This window comes from Dryobates pubescens, chromosome 6, assembly GCF_014839835.1.
Source record: "Dryobates pubescens isolate bDryPub1 chromosome 6, bDryPub1.pri, whole genome shotgun sequence".
In the NCBI taxonomy this organism is placed as follows: domain Eukaryota; kingdom Metazoa; phylum Chordata; class Aves; order Piciformes; family Picidae; genus Dryobates; species Dryobates pubescens.
In genome coordinates, this window is record NC_071617.1 from 36,835,619 (window position 1) to 36,855,980 (window position 20,362).

At 39.7% G+C, this 20,362-nt stretch overlaps 1 protein-coding gene across 1 annotated transcript in view; it reads left to right on the forward strand.

Moving 5' to 3' along the window:
* Positions 1-20,362, forward strand: part of KIF26B (kinesin family member 26B) — a 315,318-nt gene that overhangs the window by 247,019 nt on the left and 47,937 nt on the right. Inside the window, exons 6-10 of the mRNA XM_054162331.1 lie at positions 3,749-3,955; positions 5,658-5,751; positions 7,789-8,051; positions 10,744-10,927; positions 15,024-15,183. Of these exons, the coding sequence (XP_054018306.1) occupies positions 3,749-3,955; positions 5,658-5,751; positions 7,789-8,051; positions 10,744-10,927; positions 15,024-15,183 (908 nt within the window). The remainder of the gene's footprint in view (positions 1-3,748; positions 3,956-5,657; positions 5,752-7,788; positions 8,052-10,743; positions 10,928-15,023; positions 15,184-20,362) is intronic.

Consider the following 20,362-nt stretch of genomic DNA (forward strand, 5'->3'; position numbering starts at 1 on the left):
GACTGCCTAATGGCAACTGCCAGTCCTTGGAGGCCTGGTAATGATGGAGTGTATCATTGTGCCTGGCAGAGAAGTAAACTGTGACCCAGCCTGTTGTACGGGTGGGGAATGTAAAACTAATTCACAATCCTACTGCATCTGAGACACAGCTGTTACCAGGGCTCCTAGCTTTCCACTCAGCCTGGTTCCCAGATCACAAGCCTGCCTGTCTTCTCAGAAAATACATTTAGGTGAAATGTTTTAAAATCAGTTTTGGTCTGCCTAGCTTATTGTACCAGTTATGTATGCAGCTCTGAATCCTAGTAGGTGTTTCTCAGGACAAAGTTTGCCTGTATCTTGCCTGCTGGGGCTTCTGCTGTAGTCGCATCTGTCATGGGCATGGCCCAGCCACACAGTGGACATGTATTTTGCACAGCTAGGAGTTAATTTGCTTCTCAGTTAATGCAATTTAAATCACTAATCTGAAAGAGTTAGTGGTGTGAAACTGGCCTGAAAGAATGCTGCATGATCTACAGGTTCCCAAATGAGTTCAAACGATCTGTTGCTGCTACTTTGTTCAGTGACCATTGCACTCATGTGCCATCTTTATTTTTACTAGCAGGTGGTTTTAGATCAAGGCTGTTACACAGATTTGTATGTGGTAATGAATTTGGCCCAGGTACTGCACTGCCCAGGAAAAGCATTCTTATTATGCTTACAGCAAAAAAGAGTAACTTTAGACAGCCTCCAATGTAGGCACCTACACATCTTGGGTAATCATTTAAGATGACCATGGTGGTGTAGAGAAAGCAGGAATCATTTGTGTAGTGCAACTCACCTTGTTTGGAAGGCATGTGAATTAAGTTCTTGAAGTGCCTATTTACCTATATTGTCTACAAAGGGGCCAAACAACTTACTTTGGAGACAGCTCCTGCAGACTGGTCTAAATGAAAGTGAGAGGAATTACCTATAGTAAACAAGGTGCACAGACATCTTCATGCCAACTGCAAACAAATGAGCTTCAATGTAAGAAGTGGTCCAGCTATCATGATACTCACATGTATTCAGTACAAAATTCCTCTGCCCTAACACACATGAAACATGGTCTTTTCCAACCTGAATGACACAATGTAGATGTGACACTTAAGGACACAGTTTAGTGGTGGACTTGGTAATGTTTGTTTAATATTGGACCTGATGGTCTTATGGGTCTTTTCTAACCTAATTTCATGAACCACAGGAAACGCAAAAGCTTATGGCAGTAACAGTACTTAGAAATGTCTATATTGGAGAGTGTTGAGGAGCCAAGTGGTTACAAAAGGTATGCTGTTAGACAGCTCCTGGGACTGCTGAGTTGAACTTGATGGTAGTAAATTTTTTGAATTTCAGTTCAATTAGTCTTTTATTCCAGGGAAAGAGAAACCTGATCTCTCAGCTTCTGTCACTCTAGCTGTAGGAAATTAGGAGGATTTGTAGTATTACTTCAGTAAGAAGTGACTGGTATTAATCTGATTTTGTATGAACAGGTTTAAATCAGGACCTGCTTCTTTCCCTGCTTACTTGACTAGTGTGTCCCTTCTGGGCTGCTAGGAGACATAGGGCTGGAATAAACACTCAAACCTTGTCCATTTCATGTAGGCTGAGCAAGAGTATTGGCTGTCATTTTCATAAGTAGAAATCAGCTCTATGTAGGGTTGGGTTTAGAAGAATAACTTTGGCAAAATATTTCAAGTGGTTTTCTTCAGTTAGTGTTTAGGTTTCACAAGCAGCTCAGCTGAGTAGTTGAGTTCACACCTGAACAGTATTTTATCCCTTACCTCAACTAATTTTGTTAAACAAAAGTTGTGCCTAGATTTGTGACCATTTCACTATCTGATGTCAGCTTGTTTTCCCAGGGTAAAATACCTAGAGTCAAATTACTACTTTGATGCACAAACCTATAGAGAAGACATTGCAAAGATACTGAATAGTCTCAATCCCTGGTCTTACCCAGCTGTATTGAAAGGAGTTGTTTCAAAAATTAATTTGGCCAGATTTTACTTCTCAAAGTACCTGTTTAGTTCCATGTGGGATGAGCTTAGGCCAGATGCCACAAAATGACATCTACATACAGAGTCCCAGTCTCAGTGAGGCTGACAGGAACTGAGCCTTGACTAATTTGTAGGGCTGCAAGGTTCTCCAAGGGTGAATCTGCCATTGTAACAACAGATGTTTCAACCCTGTGCTGAGGTGAGCTTTTGTGGTCACTTGCATGCCAACAGTGGGGAGGCTTGATACAACTGACCTACAATTAAGAAACATTTAGGTAAAAGTTCACTCTAGCTGGTGTGAAAGGTACTCTGCTCTAAAATGAAGGGCATGCAACAGTGCATACAAGGTGTGGCTGGAGCTGGCAGAGAGATGTTTGCTCTCTGAAGCTGCGGAACTCATGTCTGTGGGTGGTGAATCTGGATCGATGGTCTGAGGTCAACTGTGTGAGTTCAGTGAGGCCATGTGCTGGGTTCTGCACTTTGGTGACAATCGAGGAAGTGACTGTCCCCCTGTACTCAGCACTGGTGAGACCCCACCTTGAGTATTGTGTTGAGATTTCAGGCCCTCACTACAAGAAAGACATTGAGGTGCTAAAGTGGTTCCAGAAGACAGTGAAGCTATTGAAGTGTCTGGAGAGCAAGCCTTATGAGGAATGTTTGAGGAAACTGAGGTGGTTGAGTCTGGACAAAAGAAGGCTGAGGGGCTGACCGTGTCACTCTATACAACTACATGAAAGGAGGTTGTAGTGAGGTGGCTTTTAGTCTCTTCCTAATAGGACAAGAGGGAATGACCTCAAGTTGCACCAGGGGAGGTTTAGTTTGGATATTGGAAGAAACTGCTTCAATGAGAGGGTTCTTAAGTGCTGGATTGGGCTCCTAGGGAGGTGGTAATCCCCATCACTGGAGGTGTTTAGAAGGTGTATAGGTGTGGTGCTAAGTGACATAGTTTAGCAGGTAGAATTAGCAGCCTTGGTAGAGTTAGCAAATGGTTGGACTTGATGATCTTAAAGTTTTCTTCTAACCCAAATGATTCTATGATTCTATCACAAATTGTCATCAGTTTTACTTACATCTAAATGACTTACCAGCTGGGATAACAAAGCAGTGTCAACTCAGTAAGAGGTATTTTTGTCTTGGGAATAATGCCTTATTATGGAGCCATTTAATGAGTTGTGAGCTAACATATTTTAACAAATCTTTTATTGCTTATTGCATTCTGCCATTAAACCAGGGCTTTTTCACAACTCTTTGGTGAGATTTAGAACCGAACACTTAATCTTTCTGCATTTGGATTAGAATTGGGAAGGTGTAAATTAAGGATCTGGCTTTTATGTGCTTGTATTGATTACACTGCTTCGTAGAAACTGCAGCAACTCTGGTAGCTTAGCAGTTTAGACTACCTTTCAGCTTTCTTAATTGGACCACTGGAGTACAGTTAATTTTCAATTTATATTGAGAGTAAGACAAGGTAATGTAATACCTCATCATTGTACTTGAGTAACATCAACACTGAACCACCATAATGTACCTTATAATTCTAAATACACAAGTTGCTTGTTGCATTAGATTGCCATGAGCCTGTAATAATTCCTGTATCTTCACTGGCCTCCACTGAGACACTAGCTACAGCAAGAGGTGTAATTTGGTAAAGAGTAATTGGAAAATTCATTCAACATACCAGTCTGGAGCATCAAACAGACTAATCAGAAGTGGCTGTCTTTTTGTGTGTTTGCTGACAGGTCAAAGTCATGGTGCGTATTTCTTCCACGCTTGCCAGAGACACGTCTGAATCCAGCTCTTTCTTAAAAGTTGACCCTCGTAAAAAGCAAATCACACTGTATGACCCATTGGCCTGTGGTGGTCAGAATGCTTTCCCCAAAAGGGGCAACCAGGTTCCACCGAAGATGTTTGCTTTTGACGCAGTTTTCCCCCAAGATGCATCACAGGTACGTGACATATGGTCAAAATAGTTGTCTAAACAATAGCGTGCACCGAAGGCAAATTAGCTTCTGCTGCAACAGTAGTACTTTCAGTGGACTTTGACCAGGGCTGAATTTGGTTTGCCACTGTCATCAATAACAAAATCAGTTTACTAAATTCTATCTCAATAATTGTGTGCTTTCTTTATTCTTTACTGTAAATAATCACATCTAAAATATGTGCAATAAATATGCTAAATGGTGCTTAGCAAGCAAGTTGCCAATACCAACAAGTTACTGTATACCATAACATCTTTTTTTTTGTGTACACAGTGACCTGTTCAGAACTGCAGTTCTCTAAAACAGTCCTCTATTAAGAAGTCAAGAATTATTTATGCCATGTTCTATTGTACAGTTTACAGTAGGAGGATGGAGATTTTAGTCCACAAGTCTATATTCACATGTACATATTCAGATGTCTTACTTTTATTGGACATCTTTGCTTTGATGTTACCCAAATGTCATGAGAAGAGTAAAGTAATATTGCAAAGTATAATTAGAAAATAGTCCTGTAAGACTGTTTGTGTACTCATAAACTAAATAGAAGTAGAGGACAGAGCCAGCTAAAGCACTGTTGTATGATTGTATCATTAGGTCAGTCTCTCACCTGGTTCTAGTCCAGGCAGCTATCGCCTCCCAGAATGTACCCCCTTGATGCAGTTCAAGAGCTGGCCTGTGAACAGCCCATTTTATTTACTGATCCAAAGACAGTCTAGAAATAACCATAAAATAGGTGAATGTACATGATTCATTATCAGATGTACTTTATCAGATTTACTTCATGTAAAAGCCTAAACTGCCACTTCTGATTTAGTTTCACCCACTGCTGATAGGAGCTTGCTGCAGAAGCACTGTAGATCATTCAGCTTTCTTGAACCTTAAATTAAAGAATACCCTGGGTAAACTCATGTGTTGTACTACTTAAATTACTGATACAGTCTTCAGGATGGAACCTACTGCTACAAAAAGCTAAAATGACTCGTAATAATGTGGCAAAAAATTAAGAAATGTCACCCAGTTGATACCAAAGAGGCTGCTTCCCTTACAACAAATGTGCTGCCCGGGGAGGTGGTGGAGTTGCCATCATTGGAGGTGTTCAGGAGGAGACTTGATGGGGTGCTTGGTGCCATGGTTTAGTTGATTAGGTGGGTTGGATTGATTGATAGGTTGGATGTGATGATCTTGAAGGTCTCTTCCAACCTTGTTTATTCTATTCTAATACCCATCTGCTAGTGGAACTGAACTTGGTCTGTAACTGGGTAAATAATAGAGCCTGTAAAAATTCCTCACTGTGTGACTGATTTTGAATAAAAAATATATTTTTGCATTCTCTAAACAGGTAATTCTAACCAACCACATCCCCTTACAGTATATTTATTATGTTTAGCACCACAAAGGATGTTGAGGCTTCTGCAAATGAAAATTACTTAACACAGAGCACAAGTCCTGCTCTTGTGCTTCCACAGGTAATGTTATTCCTAGTAACAGCATTGGTGTGTTTCACAGGAAAGAGACAAGCAGGAGTAGCCACTTTACTACTTCAATATACTGTTTTGAGCACTGATAAATTTATAACCATTTTCCAGTCGAAATAGTCTGATTTTCCTTACTATTAGTAATGGGTTTATTTTCTTGTTTTTCCTTTTTTTTTTTTTAATGCCCTTGACAGGCTGAAGTATGTGCTGGGACTGTGGCTGAGGTGATCCAGTCTGTGGTCAATGGGGCAGATGGCTGCGTGTTCTGCTTTGGCCATGCCAAACTTGGTTGGTATTGTCAAATTTCCCTACTCAAGCAGCAAAGTGAAAATTTTTGACCCGAGGTTGATGGTACATTAGATTAGGGCAAACAAACTGCCATTTTCCTGTGCATAGTAATTGTGCCTTAAAGTGCTACCTTGTACTGCACCTTCACCTCTCATTTACACGGGTATTCACTTTACATGTTGTCTCAATGTTGGATAGCATGCTCTTTGAAACAAAACTTATCTTTGAGTTGCTTCGTTCTGTCCCCTGAGTACTATAGCAATTTTTGCATTGTCTTTAATTGTTAATGAATGATCCAACAATGAATTGTTAATGAAAGATCCAGCAGTAGTCTCCAATTTTTCAGAAGAGCATGGTATTGCAGGCTGTTGGCCAAAATACCGCTTTTATCAAGCTGTGTAAGGGCTGTGAGTATCCACTCAAGTACTCGATGTTTGTGATGGCACTGTTCAAGAGCTGTGACTGGGCACTCAAATAGTTTGATTTATATTCTGTTTCCTAATTAGACAGTTCACTTATTACTAACCTCTTCCTATTCTGTCTCAAACAAATCCTATTCTAATGATTAACAGAATGTTACCAGTGGATCAGAGCTCGCTCTTTGCAAATGCATCAACAACACTTCAGGCTTACATGGAAAGGCACTAAACATTAACACTGTACTTTTGAAATTACCATATTTCAAGAGTAATCATACATTTTGCTAGTGATTATCTAATAGTATTTTGAAAATACTACCTTTTTAAGGAAGAGGGCCATATTTGATGTGCACAGTGATCTCCATTCTTTACTGTCTCCAATACGGACATACACAGGAAACTTAGAAGGATAAATCTGGTCATAAAGAACATCAAGCTCTCTCAGGCCATGATTATCTCACATTAAAGGCAACAAAAGCTGTAGAGTACTTAATGCTGCAATTCCACCAGCTCTGGCACAGTGAAGAGAGCAGGGCCACTGGTCAGGTAATCACGAAGTCCTTCTGGACCAGACAGAAGTGACGCTAGGATAAGCATTTGGATATTAAATCCCGTGTGACCTGTCAAAACAGGAGATTGCAAATGAGATGGAAAAGCAAACCACCAGATAATGGTGTCTCACAAGTGCAAGAAGCCCTTTAGAAAGGGTGGCTTAGCTAGGACTTACGCTGAAGCACGAGTTTAGTCTCTGCAGTTACTTTGCTGTGTCGGCACCATCCCACCTACGGTGAACATACACAGACCTTGCCACAGACACATGTGCAGAAGTATTTTTTTCACTGATCTTTGTCCACAGATTCAATGTAAGAAATGATACAAGGTAAAGAAGCCACAAAAACTTTTATCATTTGGCTTATAAATTTAGGTGTGTAAAAAACAAAAAATAAAATAAATGTCTAAGAGAATTTTTTGTAGTGATAACTAAAGCTATATAAGCTCTGTTCTTAATCAGCAGACTTTTACGGCAGACACAAGACAGATGTATGATTGCTGAGTCAAATAATAGCAAACCAGGGAAAGGTTTTGACCCAGATAAAATATTTCTTCTTGTTGGCTCACTTCTCTTTCTGGATGAAGTTACATCTGTATGATCCTGGGACCAAGTTTGTGTCAATCCCAACCCCAGCATATAAAGTGTAATAGAGTGCTTTGAACTAGAACAATATTCAAGGAATAGCACAATCACAATATCTAAAGCAAGGATATTTAGACCATGGCACTTCTGTTCTGCTCATTTTCCCTCCATTATTCACCCACATCAGAGATTGCAGTGTGATGTGGCAGGGACCTGCAGCACCCTCCTTGGGGAATAGGAGGTGTCAGGGGAAAGCACGAGGTAATGATTTTTGAAAGCAGTTCAAGATTTCATCTGTGGGCTTTAAATGCTCTCCATTTTCCACATGCTATTTGTCTGCCTGCCTATCCTTCTCCCTTGCTGACTGTTCTTTTTTGTATTGAAGTTGTTTTCATGAGGTGTGTGGGTTAACCTCTGTTGGCAGAAGGCGGTGGAGGCCGTGGGAGTGATGTTATCTTTTTTCCATCACCCCTTTCCTGACAGGAAAGTCATACACCATGATCGGGAAGGATGATTCCATGCAAAATCTTGGCATAATTCCTTGTGCCATCTCCTGGCTCTTCAAGTTGATTAACGAACGCAAAGAGAAGACAGGAGCCCGCTTCTCAGTCCGAATTTCTGCAGTGGAAGTGTGGGGGAAAGAAGAAAATCTGAGAGACCTGTTGTCAGAAGTGGCTACAGGAAGCCTGCAAGATGGCCAGTCCCCAGGTGTCTACCTTTGTGAAGATCCCATTTGTGGCATGCAGGTGAATCTGAGGTTCATTTTAAACTGAAACAAGCAATGTGACTTGTTGTTGTTGTTAAGCTATTGAGATGGTTCAAATTCAAGAACCTACCCAGAGCATAAAGTGTTTACTTTAAAACAAGCAAGAACTTTATGACCTGCAGCTGCAGGGCCATCTGCTCTCCTGGCCTAAATATTTGTACCTCTGCTGTAACTGATGTTGAGCAGGGGCTTGTGTTTGCAATAAAATATGAAAATGTTCAGTACAAAGAAAAATACACCTCATTCTTAAAAAAAGGAAAGTGTGAGCTTTTTTTGGTTGGTTTGTTGTTTGGTTTGGTTTTTTTTTTTTTTGCAAAATAGCAAGCTAAAATATTTACAGTACTGCACAAATAGCTGGAGGCCATTAATGTGGCTGTTTATCTCTTTATAAACTGCATTATTTATAGCACTCGCATTAACAATCATGTAGGAAGAACTAATTGCTACTTATTAATTGCTGCCAAGAAATAAATGCCTGAGCTGGGCAAGCCAAGAATAAGTCAAACTGTTCTCAGGTTTGGAGATTTAGCAGGAATGAGGAAATGGCTCATGCAAGTTTGCTGTAACTTTTTAATTACCCCCTTGATTTGTGGGGGTAAGCACCTGTTCTTTCATTTTGCTCTCTGTGGGTGTTAAAACTGTGATTATTGTATGAGGGAATAAAGAGGGAGCAACCCAGCATGATGGTGCTTGAATACATTATTTTAAACTTAAATGCAAAGGCTGTTGCCATCAAGAACGTACACCGAACTGCCTATCCAATGATGGGGAATGGAGGGAGGAGAGAAGGGTCATTTACCCCATTTCTAGCTCCAGGCATCTAGAAATCGTGATTTACATCCACAAAAGTCGTGAACTGTGAGATTTTTAAAGAGCAAAGATGTTTTGTGGTTTATCTCTTTGCATTTTAAGTCCTTTAGACATACTTAGGTCACAATTAGAGTTCTCATTCTCACTTGACTCCTGGCTATAGTGCTTGATGATACATGGCATCAAAAGAGATCTCACTCTCTGTTATCCAATCTGGTGAATATTATATGGGAGACTTAAGTCATTACAGTTCCCATTGGGGCGATAGATGTGCCAGTTAAGATGTGATTTGTCAGATCTATGTTGGATATGTTACATAACTGTAACAACTAGCCTCTCCTTAGCGCTTAATTCTTTATTAAGGTATTTAAGCACAATAGAAATAATAATAAATATCCCATTATTGTTGCTTATTTTCATATAGATACAGACAGAACAGCTGTATACAAAATAAATTATCATTGTGGCAGTGGAATGAAGGTATCTTCATGAGATGTCTGTGTATCTCTGCAGTATAAAATATGGAATTGAATTGCCAGGAAAAAAAGGCTTTTATGTGTGTTTACAAGACATAGTGACATTCTGGAGTCATGTGTCCTACACCTATATTCAAAATCTTCAGGTGAAGGGAGAATATTAGATTATAACCACACAGATGCACAAAATCAGCAATGTGTATAGAAAATGAGTAGTCACTATATGTCACGCTGTCTCTCATTGGACCTTTCCAATTATGCACTTTTTCTTGTTACTTACATTAGTGAGAGCAGCTCAGGAAGTGTTTGCCTTGTTAGTTCCCTCCTGCCCCTCTTCCCCCTTTCTAGAGAGCTTAGCCTTCAACTGTGTCATCCTACCCTATGCAGAACCTCAGCTTTATCCTTCCTCAGGCTGATGAACAGAAGACAGGAGCACTGCCTTCTTCAGGAGAGCTTAACTTCTACCTATATTATAAAGCAGGGGAATAAAGTCTGAGAATGGGAGTTCCTAACTGGTTTTAAGCCAGATGAAACAAGTCTGTCCTGTGGGCTATGGGCTAGCTCTGTGTACTGCCAAAACTAATGCCACCAGCTTGTGGGGTCGCACGTCCCTTCCACAGACAAAATAATCTTAAGTGATGTGAAACATGCATGTACTCCTAATGTTATGGGAGGTTGTTATTTGCTCTCCTGCGCTGTCTTTCACTCAGAGATAAGAGGTGGTTGGTGACTGGGATTGAGGCCCAGGACATGTGCATGTATGTGCATTTTGTGCCAAGGATTGCCCTGGGTTGTGAACAGGTTCATAAAGTTGTGGTAAGAAGGGGCAAAAAAAAGCTTCTGTCTGTATAGTTCCCCACATAGTATGAGACTGAATACAAGCTTCAGTTCTGCTCTTTCCCAGACTTACCTGTGGACTGTCCCCTTCTAATTTTTCCTGAAGGGTAGTGTGTAGTCCTGTCCCTACTAGTCTCCATCAGCTGTTGAGTTTGGGATTGACATGTCTTCCACAACTTTATTGTTACTTCTAACCATCAGAAGGACACAGTGATTGGCAGAGCCAGCAATGCCAAGGAGAAAAAAAAGGCAGTAACAAAAATAATTTATAAATAAGCATAAATAGCTTAAAATTCTGGGAAAGTGAAGGAACAAATTCTTCATCTGCCCAGCTCATAGGATGGTTTTCATTTGCTAGAGTTTGCGTGTAAAACCTGCCACCAGAGGTATTCCAAGTGAAAACTCTGAAAAGCCTGGATTCTATTCTGGGGGGCATGGTATTGCCCCTGCCAGGAGCGTCTCATACCATCAATGTGCACTGCCTGTGAGAGGTTGTCTGGTACTGTTGACTTGTGCAGGAGTTTCATTCTCCTCTTGTATTAACTGCAGCTTCAGAATCAGAGCGAGCTCCGTGCCCCTACAGCAGAGAAGGCTGCCTTCTTCCTTGATGCTGCCATAGCCTCACGTCACAGCAGCCAGAGGGACTGTGATGAGGAGGATCATCGCAACTCCCACATGCTCTTCACTCTGCACATCTACCAGTACCGCATGGAGAAGAGTGGCAAAGGCGGAAGTAAGCTGTCACCTTTGCTCCCTACTGTCTCCTCTAAGCCTGCCTGGAAACACCCTCATGGTGAAAATTAGCAGAGTTTTCCATTCAGCATGGGGTAGGGCCAGTCATGCCAGAAGGCTGTCCACTTGCCTGGACCATCACTGGTCAATTTAGTTACCATTATGGACTTACTAACAGTTGATCCTTAGCACTGTGTGGACCTCTGTTACTAAAAGGTGGCTTTTAGTATTTTCTTTACTGATAATGTAGAGATCATGGATTAAAATATTGTTGGGAATTCCTTTCCACCCTTACATTAGCTATTCTTCTTTGGTACCTAAATGTGTGTGTGTTAAGTGGATTTTGACAATGCATAAACTCTACCTTTTCCATGAGATACATGATATTTTAGTTGCTGGCCCAACTGCATGTGCACAAAACCCTTTCATGGTTCTTCGTAATGGTTCTGAGCTTTTCAGACTGGGTAGTCTCTTTCTTTGCCATTGATGCTTTCACTAGCCTGGGTCTTTACTTCCAGATGTTTTCAATGTCTCTTTACACATTTCTAAAATTCTAAAAGGTTTTTTTAGACTCACAACATTTTTTATTTTTTATTATATTTATTTAATGCTTTAAGTCTCCCAAGCTGTTTATAGCTGGAGATATGCAGATGAGTTGGGTTTTTTTAGTAAGTTCGGTGATAAAAGCTTTGTATACTACCAGAAGCATGCCTGCTGAAACAAAACAGCAAATGAACCAAAACATTCACATTACAACTCTTTTTAAAAAATTAATAATTTTTTAGAGGGGAAAAAATCTTTATTTGAAAGACACCAGAGATCTTTGCTACTTTACATTTGTGGTCTTGAGCAATTTTGCTGAAACAGCCTGTGCTTCAGGTCCTGGCTCTGCATAGGTTATTTGTCATAAGGAATAGATTGCAAGCTATCACGTGTAGTGGGCGAGCACTACTGCAGTATTAATGCCTAATGTTTGAATACACTGACTATAAGAGAGAAAACTAGAAAGTTACTCTAAATGGAAATGCAGTTTGCATGTGTTTAAGTAATATCCCCTATGGAATTGGCAGGCAGAAATCTCAATTAACTAAAGGTTTATTAATTAACCACCCTGCGGTGGAAAGGAAGACTGAGTGCTCAAACAGACTGATTCATAGAAGTAAAGATGGCTGATTTTGAGGGAATTTTGATTACAATTATAATGCTCCGTGCTTTTTACTGGACATAAATACAGATGCACACAGTCATTTTCCATTATTTTCAAATGCAATTACTAAAAGGGGAAAAAAATATTTTCTTGTGGCTGGAATGACTCACTTGCAAATGAGTCGTTATAGAAGACATGATCCCGTTGGATTACAATATGGCATGCTTTGCCCACTGCCTTTAATTATGTCTTTGTCTTGTGGCCATAGGACCTTCTGTCTTCAAGTTCCCATATCTGAGTGGCCTCACAAGCCAAGCAGGGTCAGATCTCGCTGATAATTGAATGAGGGGAGAATTCCAGCTGCTCAGAAAGGGCGCCTAGCGATTATCACTGTCTCCTGCTGTAGTGAAGGAATTTTCAGAAAAAAATACGAAGATAGTAGTGATATATAGATTCCAGTAACTGGATTTAAAGAAGGATGGGAAAATGGGGGGGGGAAGAGGAAAAAAAAAAAAAAAGCTAGCTTCTAAAGGATAAGAGATTAAAGGGCTGGCTAACATCTGCTTTTGGTAAAAAAATGACTGTTAGAATAACACATTGGTACTGTACTTACCTCCCTGTTAAATTCATTACCAGGACTGTCATGAAGCAAGCTTAGCACCACTGAAATAAATGACATTGTGGAAGAACTGGCACAATCATTTTTTAGCTGTCAGCTCCACAAAGTCTCTGTGGCCATAGACTGAAGCAAGTGTTAGGATGTTCTTTTCTCTAATTTCAAGGCATGTTAGTGGAGAACTTGCCTAACAAATAACTCCGTTTTCAGATCAAGCAAGTCAATCTGCCATCCTTAAAATGTCTTGCTTTGACTTGGAAATGAAAAAAGAAGGAAAGAATAAATGCATTATTCTGTATGTCCTCATTGTCTGTAATAGAAGTATGTGTGGAAACAATATAAATGAGAATTTGAAGAGTAGTAATTTCTTTCATTTTCTTCTGTTTCCTCAATGCCTTACAATATTAACAACAAAAATATCTATTATGTATCATTAATCAAAGTCACCTGCAGTCCTTTTCAGTAGCAACTAAACACATTTCTGTGTTTTTCTAAAAAAAATATTGGAGAATATTTAAAAAAAAATGTAATTTCAGCCTTCTGATGGTAACACTTAGATGACTCAGACTCAAGTGTAAGAATTTTAAGGCAAAAGTCCTCCATGAGCAGTTGAGAGGAAGTTGAAGGTGCGGCTTTGTGGATGGTTTCCCAGGGAAGCTTGACTTCCTGTAGCAAGCACAAGAGCCTGTAGCACATATGGATAAACTTCCCAACGAGAAGTTTCAAACCACTGAGAGCACAGTGGTCGGAAACCATGGATATTTTTAATGGGTTGTTGTATAATATGTGGACTTTCACAGCATTTTTAATGTCTAGCCACCAGTGTTAGTTTTAATCAGAGTTTTCACATCTATTTCATGATACTCAGCCTGACTCAACCAATATCAAGTCCTGTGTCACCTAACACCTTAACAAAGCAGAAGTTCCTGTATCTTAACAGTTGTTGACAGAGATGCTGGCTGCCTTTTTTGAATATTATTCTCAAATCCTATAGCATAAATCACCTTAATAGAAAAAAATTCTTCTCTCTTCTTTTCTCCTTCCTTCATTTTTTTGATTTCTTCCCCCTTCCCTGTTTCCCCTTCCCTCTCTTTTCTCCTTATTTATATTTCCTTTTTCTTTTATCATAAAAATCTTATTCTTAATTTTAATTAGCTATCAATTACAACTTAAACAGAATTATAGCATTGTATATAACTCATTCCACAGAAAAGCTATTTTATAGAAAGTAATATGGCTTGCAGGACACCAGGTAGTAGGACCAAGCAGTGAGCCTTGTGTTTTGCAGTGCTTACAAAAAGAAATACCTCTCTCCTTAATTTTTCAGTGTAGGTTAATATGATTTAAGCTACAGGTAATAACTGTAGGAAAAAATTCTTCATGGAAAAAGTAGTTAGGCATTGGAATAAGCTGCCCAGAGAGGTGGTGTTGGAGTTACACTCCCTGGAGATGTTCAAAAAGTGTTTATACGTGGCACTTCAGGACATCTTTTAATGGCCAAGGTGGTGTTAGGTTAGCAATTGGACTTGATGACCTTAGAGATCTTTTTCAACCAAAATAATACTATGATTCTATAAACTAACTCTTGAGATTATAGAGGAGTGGTCAAAGATCAGATGTAAAGAAATCCCAGCTATATAGTCCCCATCCTGGATTCATAAGAAAGCATAGGCTTTTAAAGAGGGCAAATATCTGTTAATGTTGGTGTTTCAAGAGTAGATAACAGAAAAGCCATAGACATTCCCTGTCACTTTTGCAGAAGCTATTTTCAGAATGGAGCAGCTTGTCCACAATCCTTTACCTATGGATTGGCATTAGTCCAAATGATGATGTAAAACTATATAGACTTAAACCAAAGTTGAAAGGCCTGTAGGTGCCACAAGTTCTATTGATCAAGTATTCAAGATTAGACAAATAAGAAGCTACCACAGGATCACAGCTCAGCAGTAATTTCCAGCCTGTAGTTTTCTGGACAGAGGATCTGTAATGACAGGGACAAAAACAGAACAAACTGACATACAGGCTAATGGAAATACATTTTAAAAAAGAACAAGAAACAAAGCACAGTGATGATTCCCACAGAGTTAGACGTGGAGGGGCAAGTGAGTTACGAAAGCCTTAGCAATTTTTAAGCAAGGCTGGAGTGGACTGCAATGTACAGCAATAAAGGGTGGCAGTTTGTTAATAGGTCCTCTACAACTCGCTGCTGCTAGTGTGAATTAGGAAAGGTTTCTGGATTGTTTCCTCTTTTCAAGTCGTGGTGAGTTTTTTGCTTTCCTAGGAAGATGCTTTTGGAGGCACATACTAACTGTTTGCTTTGTTTGTTCATGGCAGTGTCTGGAGGTCGCAGCCGCTTGCACCTTATTGACCTGGGTAGCTGCGTGAAAGCACTCAGCAAAAACCGGGAGGGAAGCTCTGGCCTCTGTCTCTCATTGTCAGCACTGGGTAATGTCATCCTCGCCCTTGTCAATGGAAGCAAACACATCCCATACAAGTAAGTGTTACTCTGTGTTCACCTAGTGAGAGGATGCTTGCAAACAGTTTGCTCACCAGGGCCTGAGGCAGACTTGGAATAAGGAGGGAAACAGCCTACTGGGATGAGTGCAGCCTTCTTGAAGTACAACAAAACCTGCCAGAGGCTTAGTGACGCTTACTCTAACCTTACACCTGGTACCTACACTGTATTTGACATTCAGATTTCAAAGAGAGAAGCCAGCTGAAATAGGACTCGCATGTCTTAAAAGATCTCAAAGCCCAAAGTGCAGCACATCTTGTTTTCTAGGACTATTCAAAGGGGTTTTTAGTATTTCAAAGTATCTGAGAGCCAGTTTCATATTTGCTCCACAGAGATGAACATTGCTGCCATAACGCAGCATATCAGAGTAAATTATTTTGCTGTCCATTGCATGGAATTTAGTTTCTTGAAAACATGTTGCAATGAAGCATGTTTATCATGAGATTTGTTCTGTGATGCAAAGGTGCCCTGCGTTTTATTATGTATGGTTTGAATCTCAGAGTCAGCCTTTCACTTGTGGGAAAAAGTAGGCCCTATTTGTCACACTAGACAAGTGGCCTTTGCTACTGCAGGTAGCTTCTGGGAAATTAGAGGAATTGCTCTTCTAGTGGGTATGTTTTGTACTCATTTCTCTTCATTGTTGTCTTATCTCATTTGTTGTGTATGCCAGTCTGAAAGCAAGTTTGTATTCATTACCCAGCCTAGATAGTACCACAGCCTTCCTATTAAGAAGTTTCTGATGATGTAGACAGTATTGGTTTTCTCTAGCCTAAAGCCTAGGGAGTAGCAACTGAGCATCACAGGGATGGCTTACTCTAGCATCTTGTGATCGAACTGCTAATGCATGTCACCACTCATAAAGGACATGCAGATGAGATCTGAAGTTAGAAACAACAGCATGACGTGAAAAATGAACCAACTCATTCACAGAAATATTTCAGTCGACACAGTTTGCCCTTTTTATCATGTTAAAGGCTGCAAAGATGATTACTTTCATATGTTCATTCAAAATTTCAAGATACTGACAATTTTATTCCTTTGATTTTTGTCTTTATTTTGAAAACTAAAGATTAATTGAGTTTGGTTACAATTTTATTTTTCTTCTGACATTTAGTTTCCCAAATTATTGGACAGTCTAGGCTTAGAACATACTCTCTGGAAATATTCCTGGGAATTCACTCAGACTGGCATAGAAATTTCTGTGTATAAATGTTCATGTAATGTTGTGGATCACGCACCTCGTTCTAGTGTGAAAATAGCTCAAACTCTGCACTTTGCAAAGTGCTTAAATGGTGCTTATCAAACTCCTGTCTTCCTTCCTGACAGTTTTTATGGGAAAGTATACAAATAGAAAAATTGTTAATGCTGCTGCCTCAGCTAGAGCTAAATATACAAGAAATAGTTACCAAACAGCTGTCTTTCCTGGCAATGCCTGACTGGAAGACAACTGTTACCAAACATGTCTTCTACTTGCTGCACTACCAAATTTCTGTGATTCCCAGATGTTGCACTTCCGAGCTAACACAGCCAGAGGTGCTGGCACACCTGCTCACTGTTGTTTCTGTGTTGCTGAAAAAAGAGAAAAGCTTTCTTCAGGCCAACATCTCCCCTTGAACTTGCTCCTATAAAAGCAGATAGTATAGAGTATGAATCCAAAGGAATGGTCGGTCATCTGTAAATCAGAAGTAGGAAGACTTTTAAAATATAATTTGAAAAATGTATTTGCATATTTTGGAGCAAGTTGCGTCCATTTCTTGCCTAGAAGAATGAAGAAAAGGATTTCTTCTTAAATGTGATCACGAGTAACAAAAATAAGAGTCTTGGTGTCTGGGTGAGCACAAATACTATTTGCTCAGTGATCTGGCAGGACAGGTGTGTGCTGCTTCTTGGTGGAGAAGAGAGGAAGGGAGAGGGGTGGTGGCTGTGCTGCATTTTATAAGAGGCTGAGCATTCCATAGGCTAATGTGATATGTATGCAGTAGCACCTCTTCTTTAGAACAGCAGTTAGTCTAGTTAGTGTATTTCCCTTGCTTATGAGGCATTTGTTTCATTATTAAGGATAGAATTAAAATTTTAACAGCCTTCTTTGAGTGAGACCAAAGGAAACCAACAGAAATGTTTTCTTAAGTGACATTACTGCTCACAGTGTGTGTGGTCTGAGCAAATTTCCATGGAGCAGCAGACAAAATGAAGCGTCTAAGCTATTAAACAGCTATTAAGTATTTTATGGCAGCATGTCAGTAGGCACTTCATGGCTTCCTGAGAGCCCACTGACTCAAAATTTCGTAGGCATTGGGTTTTCTCTTACTGCAGAGATCCAGCTCTCTAAAATCTGAGAGGCTGCAGTCTCTTGAACTCCCTTCAGTACTGTCAGTGCTGTATCTGGCTTTATCTCTGTAGGTAGTAGTTGTAGGGAAAAGCTTGTTTAGATTTATAGCTGGCATAAGCAGATGCTACTACATTGCCTTTAATGGGTTGGGTGTTTATACCAGGGATAAATTTTATTTTGTGTTTTTTAAATTTTCCTTACCCATAAGGCAAACCCTTTCTTACCTCTTGGGAACATCACCTCCACCCCCAGAAACAAAGATTGCCACTAGCTTTTTAAATTCTACATGGGTCTTAAAAACGTGCCAGGATCTCTATAATAGACAGCCATGTGCAGTGAATGAATGAGAAGGCAGTAATTTCTGGGAGTGTTTATCTGATATATAGTCTCTCTGATATCTCAGTATGTCTCTGATATCTCAGTGGGCTCTTTGTCACTGTTTGTGTCCAGACTTATTCTGAACCCTGCTAAGCACACCATTCTGTCATATGAACCAATAAATTCTTCTAGCTTAGTATGTTATGTAAATTTTGTAATTTTCATTAAATACATTGCCTTTTAATGCCACTATTTGCTTTTGCTCCCGAGTTACAAGTAAGTTCCTCAGAAGACTGGGCAAGAATTGTTTTCTCCACAGGAATATCAAATATCTTCATAAAAATTGGCAAGGAACACTTGCAAGCCCAAGGAAGAACAAGGGAGTCAGCTCCTGTCCAGACCAAGTTTGAGAGGGCTCAGATCTGGTACAAGAGGAGGGTTTTGCTAAGCTGCAGTAATTGTTAATGGCATTTTATTTTTGTAACAGCATTTCAACTTTACATTAGTGCTTCATTATTTGCCTCTGATTTCAGAGATGAATGTGTTTTAAACCCTCAAATGAATAGCCATTTACACAAACTCCAGATACTGGTTTATATAGCTCACTATTCAAAAATTACTCTAGTTGCTAGGCAACAGGGGTGGTGATAATTCATGGTAGTGCTGTTTTGGAAATAATCATTTTTATACATTTTAATGATTATGATAATGTACGAAAACTGTTTAGAAAGCTGCAAGGCTGTATGAATTTCTCTTTCAGAAATTGTTGCTTGTTTTATTTAATAGGCTTCTTTCTTAATGTGCTGTCTCAATGTGCTAGTGTTTCTGGAGGCATCCTATATTTTGAACTCCATGCTTATGCTTACCCAAGGATATAAAATAGATGGGCATGAGTCAAAAGCATGAATTTTACTCTTGGCACTTCTGCTTCTCTGTCATGCAGTTGCAGTTTCTCCTAGATCTCACATGCTGGTATTCTTTGGGGTTTTTTTTAATCCTATCTGCAGAAAATAAAAGTATATTAAGTGACTGGTGCAAGGTTGCACAAGAGGCTTAGTAGAAGAGCCACCATATTTTAAGATCTGATGTGGTGTTTAAACTGTGGCCTTTCTTTCTGCATGGCCTTTGGGAAATAATTTACTTCTGTATTTGTTTATCAATTCACATTAATAAAATGAAACCAGAGAGAAACCAAGCAAGATTTTGTAAAGGGCACTTGCACTTGGCAGAAAGCACTGCACAGGACTCAAGGTGTGGCCTGACCAGTGCTGAGTACAGGGGCAGAATGACTTCCCTGCTCCTGCTGGCCACACTACTTCTGATGCATGCCAGGATGCCATTGGCCTACTTGGCCACCTGGGCACACTGCTGGCTCATGTTCAGCCAGCTGTCAATCAGTACCCCTAGGTCCCCTTCTGCCTGGCTGCTCTCCAGCCACTCTGACCCCAGCCTGTAGCACTGCAGGGGATTGTTAGTTACTTATTGGAGTAAAAACAAAAATGAGGTTTGGGAAGATCCAGTAATGGAGATTCTTTCCTTAGTTAAAACACCTGTATCTGCAGGTGTTTCAGCTGTGTAAAAAACAAACAAACAAACAAAAAAAAACCAAACCAAAATCCCTGTATGTGAAGAAAATTGGGTTCCCAGGTGTGTATTATTTATATATCTTGCTGTTGTGTTTATTGTGTGAGTTAGTTTATTTTTATCAAAAGGGAGGTCAGTGAAAACTTTTCAGGAAGAGGTAAGGGAAGTTAAACACTGTTTCACAATACAGTTTTTGTAAAATAAATACTATCAGTGCTGGAGGTGTTAACCTTAATGACAAGCTTGTACTGAGTCTTAGCTTTGTGAGACTCGCATAGTCGTGTCTACTTACTAGGCCTACAAATGTAATGCAAAAATGGAACATCTGCTTAAAAGTTACTTCATCAGCACCTAAACCTAAGGTAATAATTTTTAATTTTTTAAAATAAAAATATTTCAATCACTTTTGCTCTCCTGCTGCATCTATTAGTCTTTGTTCCTTGCTTTTGCTTTTCCTCAATGAGAACATGCTACAAAGACCAGAGACAGCCTCAGCAAGTATCTGGTGCTGCCTTAGAATATCCAGTATTTATTTAGTAATGAATATATTACAAGTGGATGAAGAACTGGTTTGCTCTTTAACTTGTTGAAGTGTGAGAGCAGAAGAAGGGGACATGAAGAATTAAAATGGGGACATGAGTGAAAGGTGAAACAGAATCACACGACTGAAAAATGGCCCAAAATGAATGGGAGAACTCCAAGAGACACTTTGGCAACATGTAGAGGAGACAGTCCACTGAGAAGTGTGTGGTGGGTTGAAAGGAAAGGCTCCGCTTTCCCTCCCCCACTGAGTAAGAAGCCACAGCTAAACCCAGTCTTAGAAAAAGCAGACTATATATTTACAACCATACATAGGAAGCAGATTATATCTAACACCACAAATACAGGTATTTTACAATATATACAGGAATATACAGCAAATGAACT